Source organism: Glandiceps talaboti, chromosome 5 (genome assembly GCF_964340395.1).
Source record: "Glandiceps talaboti chromosome 5, keGlaTala1.1, whole genome shotgun sequence".
Taxonomy (NCBI): domain Eukaryota; kingdom Metazoa; phylum Hemichordata; class Enteropneusta; family Spengelidae; genus Glandiceps; species Glandiceps talaboti.
The window spans coordinates 11665461-11679905 of NC_135553.1; the positions used below are offsets into that span (position 1 = coordinate 11665461).

Below are 14445 nucleotides of genomic sequence, written 5' to 3' on the forward strand. Positions count from 1 at the left end.
GGAAACACCACACTGTAGTAATACATTGTAATAAGTTGAAGCCTCTCCGAAGACACAGCGTAACGCCTTGTTTTGCATCACATGTCAGTCATGGCCATGTTTTTCAACGTTGATGACGAGGATGATGTAGTGATAGAGGTTGCCTCGCACAGAGTATGTATTGGCATATTACTGTTGTTCTGTAACAGATCCATAGATATTGTTGATATTTCTCACCCTACTTCCGATGTTTCCCCCCCCCCCCCTTTCCCTGTTGGTTGATAATATATTTGTAGTAAGTTATGTAATGTTATAAACAGGAGTTTTTCAGGAGACCATAATATTCTCTGTGTTTAGAAGTCATACTCTGTACTGATGGAATCATTGCCCTGGAATCATTGCATGTATTTTATCAGCAGTCACAACATTACATTTCTTGCATTCCTTCTGGTGTAATAATATTGTGGATTTTTATCATGAATGGCTCCAATTTAACTTTTAGGCTTGGTAGTCAGAATGGCCAAGTGAACTATTTCGGCAACAATTTTCTATTGATTTCCATTTCGTCAAATAGACTACCAACTTAAGTTGTAAATGTCATCGTCTAGATACGATGTTTATACTATAGTAGTCTGTGTGACCTGGACTACTGCTAAATTCAATGATAGACTGATATGTACATATGCTTTTACACTTTGATGTAAATGCACTGATTCACACAAAATATTACATAGTTACTCAGAATTTTAGTGAAAGTGTTTCCATGTTCACGCTAATTTATTTTGATGTGAAAAATTGTTACGGTTATTTAATTTGCTAAAATTAGTATAGACGGTGACTAGTTTTATAATTTGAACTAAAATACATACATGTACATTCTTGAAATGTATTCAGTAGTTTGCTGTAATGGAAAGATTATGTGATCCTGTGGGAATGGCAAGAAGTCATATCGAGATGTTATTAGTCTGAAAACAGTGACCTGAGTTTATGGAAGGTCACACTCAAAAAAACTGCCTTTTCACCATGCTTTCAATGATTGCTTACACATGCTGTGATACTTCCATGCTTAGAAAACATTATGAACCTATGAATGTCTGTCACTTTGCATACAGTCATACACAAATGTTAGATCACAATCAAGATATGTAATACCCATTATGTACTGTCAGATGTTGGAGACTTAGAACTTCAGGCTTTAGCTATAGGTTGTACTCTAAAGAATATTTAAAAGAAGTATGTTAGGGATGAGATCAATAGTGCAAAGTAGGATAAAAAACTACTTATACTTACTGTACGGCCTCAGACCCCCCCCCCCTCACCCCCCCCCCTCACCCCCATCCCCCCATCCCCAGCCTACCTTTCTAACTAAATCGGCTAAAAATTGAAAATTGTTTCAGACAGCAAATCAATTTTAAATCTGTGTAGTAGTATGTAGTATTATGAATACAAAGCCGGTATTTCGTGAGGAAAAATAGCTATTTGACGCTTCACTGTATTTTAGTGCCATACATTTACTGTGGTGAAAATTCATCCATTTCTCAATTTGATGACATTTTTTAGAAATATTTGTATTTAGGGATACAAAACAGATTCCATTAAATGTAAAATTGATTTTGTAGGATGAGAACTAAAATGGCTCAACCCCCCCCCCCCACACCCACACATACACCACCCCCCACCCCCACCTCCCCCCCCCCCAAGTAAAAGAGTTATAGTTTTTTATCCTACATTGAGCTATTCAGTGATCTTACCCCTTAATATATACATGTAGCTCTATGATTTAACTAATAGAATCGCTGAATTTGCAGGGGAATTTTATCATTTTGCAGTTGCATGTACAATGTTATGTGATCGTGATAAACACTAGGGGTTTGGATTAGTACATAGTGTTGCCCTTGCATTATTAAATGGTAGCGAGATAAGACCTAGGATTGTAGTACCCCTAAAGAGGTTTTTCATACGAGATAAAATCCCAAGATGCAATACCATAGCAACAACCATACAAATTTTATGTTACATGTACATTGGCGATTATCAACAGCCAGTAACAATGTTGTAGTGATATTTTGTGCCTACACTCCAATGCTTAGGTAGCACTTACAAGATACAGGCCAATACAGAATGTTGAGTCAGATAGCCAAGTCTGTATGTCGAGTCAGATAACTAAGTCAGTGTATGTCTAGTCAGATAGTGAAGTCTGTATGTCAAGTCAGATATCCAAGTCTGTGTGAAGTCAGTATGTGTGGTCAAATAGCTAAGTCTGTGTATCAAGTCAGATAGCCATTGAAGTCTGTGTACCATGTCAGGTAGCCAAGTCTGTGTGAAGTCTGTATGTGTGGTCAGATAGCTAAGTCTGTGTTGACTGTGTATCAAGTCAGATATGTAAGTCTGTGTATCAAGTCAGATAGCCAAGTCTATCAATCAAATCAAAAGCTCAATGCTAAAAACTTGGAACTGTTGTGTGTTACATTGTATAAATGTAAATCAAATTTATATCCAGGGTTTGAAATTAGCAATAGTCCAGGACACACACACACTTATAAATGCAAACATTGTATCTTGACTATGAAATTCATTTTTTAGATAAGATCAGTGGAAATCAATTACAAAAAAATGTAGCTGTAACAGTTTCACTCAGCTAAATCAGACAAGCGTAAAAGTTTAATTTCAACTCGGCATATGTATGTCGAGTTTCTCCTTTTCATACCATAATCAACTGAGTGTTGTTGTCATACAGCTCTGGATGTTGGTTCATATTTCAATACTGTTTTCTGTACAAGTTACTGACAGGTAGTCACTAAAGATTGTTATCAATAATCATCCTCTTTATGGCGAAGCCTATTTATGTAGCAGAAAAACAGGGTCAAGAAAATCAAGCTGTCTTTAAAAAGCATAAATAAACTACTCGGCCTAAAAAGATTGAATGTAGATAATGGGAAAAATTGCCTGCACAAGCCCAGTTTATGACATTTGAAGGAATTAAGTACTAGTATTTTAAACTGGATAGCATTTCAAGAATAATAATATTGTAGTTGTCCAGCCATGAAACTTGAGATGTTGATTTACTAAGGAGGAGTACAACTTGGATATAAGTCTTGTTCAATGTAGTACAACAATTTGTACTTTCAAACTTTGCCAGTGTTGAAAAAATGAGCCGATATATAAGTAGTGATATACAAATAATACATGTAAAGTTGAAACAGTATCCTCCCAGGGATCTTTTAACTGGGTCCAGGGATCTTTTAATGGGTTCAGTGGCAAGTGATCACTTTAGCTTAATACTAACAGTAGCTGGTTTAGGGACTGGGAAAATCTAGTAGGAGGATATACAATTGGTTTCCATTCATATGTGTGTACATGTACATGTATATATATATGTGTCCAGCCATATATCTGAAATACACAAGACAGCAACTCTCATTCAAACCTAGCATAAATATGCCATGTTTTTAGGAAGTGCGTGCATGTCATTTTGGTACCATTTATTACCCAAAGTTGTTTGAAACATGTACTATTTTTAAAAAGAGAGCACAGAAATTACAAGAGGATGTAGTATCCTTGATGAACAAGCGATAAATAAAGTGAGTGGCCCATCCCAAAGAGCCTTCTATAAATTCAAATCTGTCTGTTATAAACTTTGTCATTCTTTCTTCCCTTCCAGAATAAAAACAAGGGTGTTCCAGTCACCATGGCCGTGTACTTTGACCACAAGGTTGAAAAACCAGTTCCTGGTCCTAGCATTGATATTGCATGGCACAAAAATCACCCGTACTTAGCTGTTGCATCAAGGAGTGATGGCGGTGGAGGATGTGTTCATATATACAGAGATGAGGTATTGTTAATACTTTTTACAGTATACCCAGTAAATATATCTGGCCAAACTCTCCTGGTAGCCAATTTATTTATGAATCAGCTTTGACGCTATATCAAACAGACCAAGTAGGTGGCTGAACACCTATGAATCTATGAGTCTATTTTGACCCCTCACTAATTAACAATTATAAATATAGAAGAAATCGGTGGGGGTAATAACAGGAGCTAATATAGTTATAAAAAACATTGGGATTACATGTGAAAATGAGAAAACATCCAAATGTTATGTGCAAAATGCTACAAGTATCCCCAATTAACTTTGAATCTCTTTGGTACTTGAGTCCAATGTTTTGACAATTAGCCTTGTAGATGTGTCATCTTGACCCTATACCATAAACAATTTTGTGATTGATAAGCTGCAACATGAATTGTTACCGAATAAACATTGTAGCTATACCCCATGCAAAGCATTTGTTATTTTCTAATTTTAGAAAAACATGGCATTCTTTAGTTTTCATTCTATAAATAAAACATATATATAGGAGAAGCAAATGTAAGCTAAGGCTTTGGTCTTCACGTACATGTACTGTACAGTACACTTCATATACCTTGTGATCACCGTCATTCTGACCCAAAATTTACTCCAGAAAACATCTTTCTACCCCATCCGACTGTAAGAAAGAGTCTTTATTTGAGACTCTCCAATTAAAACAACATACTATGCTATAAAATACTTAAAACTAACTATATTATGCTTCAAAGATTAAATTATTAAAATCTGGAATAATATTGGCCAATATTATAGAAAGTCATTTCAGTTTATGCATAGTAGTGACTCATTGGGATATATACTAATTTGAAAGGATCATTTGTGTTATTTTCAGGGTGAACTTTTGGAACATGCAACCATGCAGAGGTCGTGTTCGTCCATGTCACTTGACTGGCATCCAGTCAGACCCATCGTCTCTGCTGGTTGGGAAAATGGTGAAGTACTCGTATGGAATGAACAGGAGAGAGAACTGTACTGGGCTGAACATCTGCATAAAAGTGAGGTGGTTCTCCTGAAATGGAGTACCAATGGACAGAGGCTGGTGTCGGGGGATAAGGTAGGGTAATGAATACTGTTGATAGCGAAAAAGTGATTAGCTTGCACCTATTCTATTCAAACAAACATCTTGTTGTGGGTTTACACTTATGAAAACAAACACAGACCAATAATGGCACAGCTTTCAGGGACATGTACAATCTCTTCAGCTTGTGAAGCACATAGGGGTACAGCTATCCTACCAAGTCCCCATTTATACTTACAGCTAGATTGACAAGGAGATAGTGGTGGTTCAAACCCTGCCCAAGGACTTTAACCATTCAGAAACATATGAAGTGATGAGACTTGAACTGACATGTGAAACTTTACCAACTATCAGCAATATCAAGTGATATGCTAATGCCGTCATATATTACTGGATATTTGTACAGCTGAGCAGCAGTGTATAACGTGATACTATCACATAGAAATCATCATTATAACAAAGTATAAGCAGATTCTTGTACTCATACTCATCGTCTGTTTTCACTGACTGTAGAAACACAAGACAAAATGAAAACTAAATAATAAATAATAATAATAATAATTTATTTATAAAGCGTCAGAATCCACAATAAATGTGATCAAAGACGCTGAAAGCAAATCATACAATACAAATATCAGTTAAAAGCAGTTGTAAAAAGTAAAGTTTTAACATTGGATTTAAAAGCAGATAAGTTAGGTGACTGACGGATGTTGAGTGGGAGATTATTCCAGAGAGTGGGAGCAGCAACACTAAAAGCACGATCACCATATGTCTTAGTACGTGATCGAATGGGGCAGAGTTTGAACTGATCAGCTGACCTTAAATTACGACGTGGAACGTATAGTTTGATCATGTCAGAAAGATAAATTGGTCCAAGCCTATGAATGGATTTAAAAATAAGAACTAAAATCTTAAAAACAATACGTTCTGAAACAGGTAACCAATGCAACTGACTAAATAACTAAATAAGGATTAGAATATACCAGTCTATTGAATGATTAATTCAGGAAAAGAAAATGGATAGTCAGAATGGATGCAATTACTGCACATGTTTGTTTCATCAGAGGGTGGTTTAGTAAACAAGGATAATATAAAAGACACCTTGCGTCCTTGAAATAATTTTTAGTGACAAAACAAAAACATACATCACATCATGCTTGTACACTGTGTGTGGAATATACCATGCATGGTTGTGGTTGGCCTTCATTCAGACTGCCGATTCTGCACAGCTTTGTGTCTCCTACTGTACACTGTAATCAGGTAAACTATAAAATGTGATGTGTGAAACATTTCATCTGAACACCAACAATGGACATAACTTGTATTTCGAGGACACGGACTTCATCGGTCTTCATTCTTTCAATGTTTCCAGTCATCTATGACCCCATACTAAGCTCATGTGTCTGTAAGGTCACATTTCTAAATAATGTCAATCTTTTGACAAAGACTGACGTATGCAGTCGACAATTTCAGGTAACAATTTTCAAGTTTCTAAAGTTTAATGCAACACATTCTTTCAATGTTCTTTCCAGAATGGTTTGTTGATAGTATGGAAAGCTGACTCAAGGGGGCGTCTACAGCCAGGTCCATTTTGTAAACATGAACTGCCACAAATGTTAACACAATGTGTATTCAGACCAGGTGTTAACCCAGATGTTTTAGCGTGAGTAGCTTGAAACTTCTTTCTATTGGTTGATACAAAAATCAGTCATTCTTATTTCCTTTGAAATATATGTGTTGTATTTGTATTGTTAAATCATAAATCAGAACATGATGGAGGTCTTCTCACTGTATTAGTAATCATACTTGTGGAAGAACGTGGAATATGGAAGAATAAATGAAAATAACAACAAAATTCAACACAAAAGATTCGTAACTTATCTATCAAGCTTTAATACTGATGACCACAATTTTTAGGAGTCAGTAAAATGGTGTGGTAACAGTTCAACTTGAAGTGAATGAAATAATACGAAAAAATACACAAGGTTTTGAAGATGAGTCAATTTCTATGCATAGTTGCTCGGTACAAAAGTGGAACTGAAAATAAGAGCAAGCAGGTGGATATATACTTCAAATATTGGTGTGAAAGGAAATGAAGTTGTAAAAATGAGTGAAAGGAAGTATTACATAACACAAGATTAGTAGAGGACAGGAAATGATGAGAATACAGATTTGCACAAATACATAATATACAGTGAAATAAGATTTAAATTGATAAAGTACAAAATAACATAACATCAAAAAATATTATGAATGATTGAAAGATATATTATAATATTATTAATAATGATAATTAGAACGAATTAGATTTTATTCCCCAATAATTTTTGCATTCAACCAAGAAAAATATGAGTGACCTAAGGGACCTTGTAGTGATTCGTAGTGACAAACCCTTAGGCCATGAGTATTTTCTGGCTGAGTGAAGAAAAATGTTGGGGAATAATATAATTGCACCTCCTCAATAAAAAATTCCTGAAAAAATTGTGAAAACTAACGGCAACTTGGAATGTTTTGACTCATATTTCAAGCATCACAGAACCAGTGATGTAGACAAGGGTTGTCATGACATTGAACAACCAGGGTATATAATCCATATTTTGTGTTCAAAGACAATAACTTTGCTTGTGCATGGTATACTATAATTTATTCAGTTTGTTTACAGTTTGCCAGCACCTTGAGTTTAGATTTTGGATTTTGAATTCACTTACAGTGACACAGCAGCTTTGGCCCGTGCAGCAGTTAGCGGTGATGAGAATGCCTTGGATATGTTTGTATGGAAGAAAGGCATGGCAAAGTCAGCACCCAAGTCAGGTGGTGATGGCCAAACTTTCTTTGTATCGGGGTCAGAAGGTAATGAAAGCTATAGTCTTATATGTATGTCTTATTCTGTGTGTTACAAACCTAGGAATTTTAACTCAAGAATAATTTTCGCTTATTTTGCGGGAAAACAAAATGTAGGAAACTAATCAGACTATAGTGCCTGCTTAGACACAATGCACCACTCTCAAGAATTAACTAAAATTAGTTTTGGGACTGATTGAAGACCGTAGAGTAACAACATTTTCAATTTGCAGAATTGAATGACAATTTTCAAGTTGTTGTAGAGGAACATAAAAGGAAAACATGATTTCTTAGAAAAAATATTGAATTAGTTATAGTGGTTAGATCGTACATAATAAGTACCAATGTGAGCCATGGGTGAGGGGTTCCTGATGAACTCATTCCATTCTACATAGTAATTACTAATGCAAGCCACGGGTGTGGGATCCTGATGAATTCTTTCCATTCATTTATTTCAAACAATCTGTAAGTGACATCTGTACTGGGCATTACTCATTCAAATAATCATGATTAGTTTATGGTAAATTGACATCTTGATTTCCTCATTCCACCCAGGTAATGTGTTTTATGTGGATGAGAAAGGCACCTGCAAGGCTGCCTTCAATGCTGATGGTGCTGTCAAGAAGTTACTGTACAATGAATACAAGGACGTCTTGGTTGTGGTGACAGAGTCACTTATGTTATCTCAGTTCAGTGTAGCACCTGAAGGTCATTGCCAAGAACTCATGAAGGTCAGAGACAGTTTTGTCATTTTTGTTACATATGCTACATTTTAAAATGACCTTTGTGGTTGACCTAATCTGTTAATGGTTGTCAGGACATAATACGAGTTGACTTAATCTCAAAGTTATTGACCTTACCTCACAGTGATCAATCTGACCTCACAATGATTGACCTGACCTCACAATGATTGACCTGACCCCACAATGATTGACCTGACCTCACAATGATTGACCTGACCTCACAATGATTGACCTGACCTCACAATGATTGACCTGACCCCATAATGATTGACCTGACCCCACAATGATTGACCTGACCTCACAATGATTGACCTGACCTCACAAATGATTGACCTGACCTCACAATGATTGACCTGACCTCACAGTGATTGACCTAACCTCACAATGATTGACCTGACCTCACAATGACTGACCTGACCTCACAATGATTGACCTGACCTCACAGTGATTGACCTGACCCCATAATGACTGACCTGACCTCAAAATGATTGACCTGACCTCACAATGATTGACCTGACCTCACAATGATCTATCTGAACTTACAATGATCGACCTGACCACATGATATAGTGACCTCATATAGTTGACTTGATGTTGTTGCAGTTAATTTGACCTACATGGTTTCTTTGACCTCATATGGTTAACTTACCCAGTGTTGTCAAGTATAACCAGAAATGTAATATGTTTTTTTATCACAGGTCAAACTTAGTGGTAAGTTAGGAGACTTTGATGTCATCTGGGCAGGCAGAGGAGTATTAGCTGTTGCAACTGGTGAAACACTGATAAGGTAAGTTTTATTTTTTTAAATCTTATCAATTATGATAGGCTTTTGTCCTTGAATTACGGAAAAGATATGCTAATTATGGAAATTGAATTTTGAATATTAGAAAATTTGAAATCAATCTTGCAAGCTACCTTTATATTGTTTTCAAGTTGATTTGTGTAATAATTCTTGCAATAAAGTGTTATCCCAATGCATGCAGAGCATTTATCGTGCACTCTTTTGAGTGCACATGGTGGTTATGTATGGCATGTTTGATCTCTTCTGCAGGTGAATTGAGCATTGGTTTTATTCATTTCAAATACAGCTAAATTTGTTTTGCTAATGACAGCTTTACACTTGACATATCTACTAGTATTTGATATCTACTACTAGAACTCAAAGAGGATGTTGGGCACTTTAAAGTTAAACAGACCTGATGAGAAATAAATGTTATTGATGCCAATATGTTTGTTACAGGATGTGGGATTTGGAAAAAGATGATAATTATGCGTTAACATTAGATGGTCACCAGGGTTTTGAAACTGGAGAGTGTATTAACTGCCTTACATACTCATCAGCTAAAGGTAAGTTGACTGACTGACTGATTGCTGTCATTTCCATCAACTTCCCCACAAAAATTATGGTACAAGCTATGAAAATATATTCAAGATTTACCAGATTTTCCCCACTCTGAAACCGGGGTTGCCCACTAAAATTAAGGTACAAGGTAAGAAAAGTTTTATCAGAATACCCCCCCCCCCCCCCCTTTGTTTCTAGACTCACCACTAAAATTACTATACAAGGTATAGAAATCTATGCAAATTTTACCACTTAGTTGCTGGGGTCCCCACTAAAACAACTATACAGGGTATGTAAATCTATGCAAATTTTATACATGTAGGGTTTCCCCTATTTGTTACTGGGGTCCCCACTAAAACGACTATGTAGGGTATGTAAATCTATGCAAATTTTATACATGTAGGGGTTTCCCCTATTTGTTACTGGGGTCCCCACTAAAACGACTATACAGGGTATGTAAATCTATGCAAATTTTATACATGTAGGGGTTTCCCCTATTTGTTACTGGGGTCCCAACTAAAATTACTATACAGGGTATGTAAATCTATGCAAATTTTATACATGTAGGGGTTTCCCCTATTTGTTACTGGGGTCCCCACTAAAATTACTATACAGGGTATGGAACTCTATACAAGTGTTGTAAGGTGTCCCTACTATTACCATAGTTCAGTGTCAAATTCTAATAACTTACCATATTTAATGATATTTTTGTATGATTCCCTTGTCATCAGGACTGTTGGCTGGAGGAACAAACAACGGTAGAATAGCCATGTGGAAGTATAGTACAGCTAGTGTTTACGGCGGTAGGAAACAAGAAGGTGAAGATAGATGGAAAATACAAGGGCCGGGGCAAGTTGAAGGCAATATACTACAGGTCCAGTGGGGATCTAGTAAAAATTACCTCGCTGTCAACAACATAGCTAATGTTATCATCTTGACAGAACAAATAATGAGCTCACATTTCAAAGATGAGGTGAGAATGGATCATTATTTTGCTTTCTCACAACAGTTAACTTATACTTAGCATTTGGCGATTATTGTTGCATAGTGCAATGCAGCATTTATGTCAGTAAAGATGATATGAAACTGTAATGGGAAAACAACAGTAGCAAGGAGAATGTACACACGTTGTGACATTATGTGTGTATCAGGTATCTCCTGATTAAAGGGAAAGGGTACCTTGTGAATTCACTATGTTAAATAAAAACTTAGATGTTGTATGAGATAAAATAGGATGGTTTCATTCACTTACACTTATCAGTATTAGGTTTGCATCAATCAGAACTTAGGCGGAAGTGACATGTTGGTAGGGAATTTCCAATAACCATATTTTTGATAGCATGAATGTATTGTTACACATACTGTTACAATAGCAATATATAGAAACAGTGAAAAATACGTTTAGGCAGATGTTGCCTAGGAAGGCCCGTACACCACTTCTTCCTAAGTTCTTAGTCCCATACTGATAAGTGAAAATGAATGAAACTAATTCATTTTATCTCGTTTACATCCAAGATTTTATTTAAAAACACAGTGAATTCACAATGTATCCTTTTCCTTTAACATGAAGATTTGAACAGAAACATATCAAGAATTTTATTTCTCTCGACATTTATCATTCACGTCATCCTGATCTCTATATTTTCAGTCCTAGCACTATTTGATTTTCATCCACACAAAAAATCTAAATCTTTATACATCTTTAGTGACAAAGTTTTTCTGCTTACTAATATTAGACTGTTATATTATGAGTCTGCCAATAACATTTCGTTTATGTATTATAGCAATAACTGCTGAGTATGTGTTGTACCACCACTAATAATATTATAGCATAATGTTTCTAGGGTTTGTTGTTGGGGTGGTGATGGTAGTAGTAGTGGTATTAATGGTGTTTATAATCACTGCCATTGTTGTTGTTTTTGTTTATTTGTTTATTAATCGCTGTCTTAATGTTCTGCTCCCACAGGTTGCCTGTGTCCAAGTTTCACCAAGTTCATTGTCAGTTGATATGTACAGTGCTGGTATACACCATGATCTCAAAACAGATATTCATATCAAAGGAGTCTATGCCTCAAAAGTAAGTATGGTTTTATACAAAATTTATTCAATTCAGTATGCTATGTTATGTTCATGAAGTTTTTTTTAATCTTGAGGGGCATCTTATTTACATAAAATTTGCATAAAATTTGCATGTCAGAATAAATTGAATTCTGAAAGGTTCATCACAAATTCTTATTTGTCTTCTGATGTTTGTTAACTCCAAATTTAGGCTATGTTTACTCAACAACATTATCATCATGTAGTAATAGTGAAGTTACCTTAGTTTTTGAACTACTACTTGTGTTTTCGGCTCTTCAAGCAACGACTGAGTCTCCGTTTTTGAATAAAAATGATCAACTTTTGGCAGTGTTTTCAAACAGTTACATTTCCATGTGCAGTTTTTGATGTCTTTGTGTAAACAGTAGGTGCAAACACAACAAAATAGTTGTGATTTTATTTGACTGAAAACAGCATTGTGTAAACGGGGCCTAAGACTGATGTGTAGTCATACGTTTATTTTCATAGATTTAGTATTATGGTTTCAAGACTGTGCGTCTGTATACTACATGTTTTCTTTATTTTCAGGAGCACATAGCAATATGGAATGGTAGGAAATTAGTTGCTTATGAAATTGGACCCTCAATTAGAGCAGTAGGTAGGTAGTTTGCTGTGTTATTGATCTGATATATAAAAAAATGATTTTAAGTAAAATGTAAGCTTGTCTTATACATCATATAATATGTAAGGTATAATTTAGTCCTTTATAGATTTAGAACAATCCCTGAATAGAACTGTTTACCACTTAAGACTAGGGAAGCACCATCCAGTAATAAAAACATTATGATTAGTAGTTTATTTACTTGGGCACACATACACACAAATAAAAAATTATTTCATATGTACCAGAGATTACTTGCACTGGTGCGCATGCATACATGTGGTAGTTGCACTGCAATGCAATACCAAAAACATTTTTGCATACCTGCATACAAATGAGGACATGATCGTTCATTCTACACGAAAGCGTGTGATTGCATAATGTCAAGTATTCCGTATTCTCATTACTGTGTTACTACCAGCTTCAGCGTTTACATATCTGTGTTACTACCAGCGTCAGTGTTTATGTATCTGTGTTACTAACAGCGTCAGTGTTAACATATCTGTGTTACTAACAGCGTCAGTGTTTACGTATCTGTGTTGATGTTTACACTTTGACAGTATTCTGTGCATATATGTGAAGCAAACTAAGATTGTTTCTTTCCACACCTTCAGGTACATTTTCAACAGAGTCTACACTTGTAGCTGTATATGACCAGAATGTTTACACAACAGAACCGGGCAAAGTCCAAGTCAGAACATTTCAGGTAAATCAACACCACTCTCACTTATCCAAATTCAGAAAGACAAGGGAAAGTGAGATTTAATGTTATCATATTGAATGTACATGTATTTATGCTATCTGTATCTTTACTTTGTTTATGAAAGTCATTATAAAAAGTCGTTGAGGGGAGTTGTGAAAAATACCCTGTGCCTATACATTTTGTAATTGAGTTACTGTAAATACCTTTCTTTCGTTGTTTATCAAATCAATTCTATCGTAATACCAAACTGTAAAGACATTTCTATAGTAAGCCAAGTAACCTAAGCTTATATTCCTGCAAGACTGTATTTTACATGAAACAAGTCAAAGGTAAATACACTTTTGTGAGATTTATTTTACCTAACTTTGTACTTTGTACTCCTTGTTGTATACATATTAATTCCATTGTGATGTTTCCTCTCCTGCCAGGGTACAGTCAAACAACTGATATCTTTCTCAGAGATAGAAGGAGAACCTATATCACTGGATATTAATGGCTACTTCTTAGTTGTAGGAACTAGTACAGGATACGTTAAAGTCTTTGACTTGTCTAGGAGGTAAGTCATTGTTATAGCTGTACTTACAGTGTAAATTTGTAAGATGTATACTGTGAATGTAATGTCACAACAAATCTAGCTATGCCAACACACAGATAAACCATAATTAATGAAGAAATTTTGACATACCAACAAGGACATACTCACAGACACATGCACACATGCATTTGTGTACACACACACACGCACACACACACACACACACACACATACACACACACACACACACACACACACACACACACACACACACACACACACACACACACACACACACATGCACGCGACACACATTTGTACTCAAAAAAATATACAAGGTAATCTATAAAGCCAACAAGGACACACCCATGCATGCATACTAGTATCTCCCTTTTAGTTTTGCAATTACAATCAAGCAAGTGTCAGTATGGTTTCTGAACATTGATTGTAGCAGTGTAGGTGATTTACTTTCTATATGTACAACAGGTATGTCAATTGATAAGTACCTTTTCTTCCTCTTAATCATTCACAGAGAAGCCAAGCTTCATGCAAATCCCAAATGCTTACCAGAAGTCATTACCAAGTTTGGTAAGCTATCATCTGTCAAGGTCAATGCCAATGGTACAAAAGTCAGTGTCTTGTCTAATAAGGTAGGTCTTTTTCAATATTGACTGTAACTGTGACTTGTTTTGTAACATGATGTTACAATATTGTGAATACA

The 14445-nt window shown here is 35.6% G+C and overlaps 1 protein-coding gene across 1 annotated transcript in view; it reads left to right on the plus strand.

Moving 5' to 3' along the window:
- LOC144435698 (intraflagellar transport protein 140 homolog) overlaps positions 1 to 14445 on the plus strand; it is a 49737-nt gene that overhangs the window by 7232 nt on the left and 28060 nt on the right. Inside the window, exons 2-14 of the mRNA XM_078124305.1 lie at positions 3641 to 3811; positions 4677 to 4898; positions 6395 to 6525; positions 7573 to 7712; positions 8259 to 8434; positions 9145 to 9233; positions 9687 to 9793; positions 10520 to 10761; positions 11755 to 11865; positions 12414 to 12483; positions 13101 to 13192; positions 13618 to 13745; positions 14257 to 14374. Coding sequence (XP_077980431.1) covers positions 3668 to 3811; positions 4677 to 4898; positions 6395 to 6525; positions 7573 to 7712; positions 8259 to 8434; positions 9145 to 9233; positions 9687 to 9793; positions 10520 to 10761; positions 11755 to 11865; positions 12414 to 12483; positions 13101 to 13192; positions 13618 to 13745; positions 14257 to 14374 — 1770 coding nt within the window. The 5' untranslated portion in view covers positions 3641 to 3667. The remainder of the gene's footprint in view (positions 1 to 3640; positions 3812 to 4676; positions 4899 to 6394; positions 6526 to 7572; positions 7713 to 8258; positions 8435 to 9144; positions 9234 to 9686; positions 9794 to 10519; positions 10762 to 11754; positions 11866 to 12413; positions 12484 to 13100; positions 13193 to 13617; positions 13746 to 14256; positions 14375 to 14445) is intronic.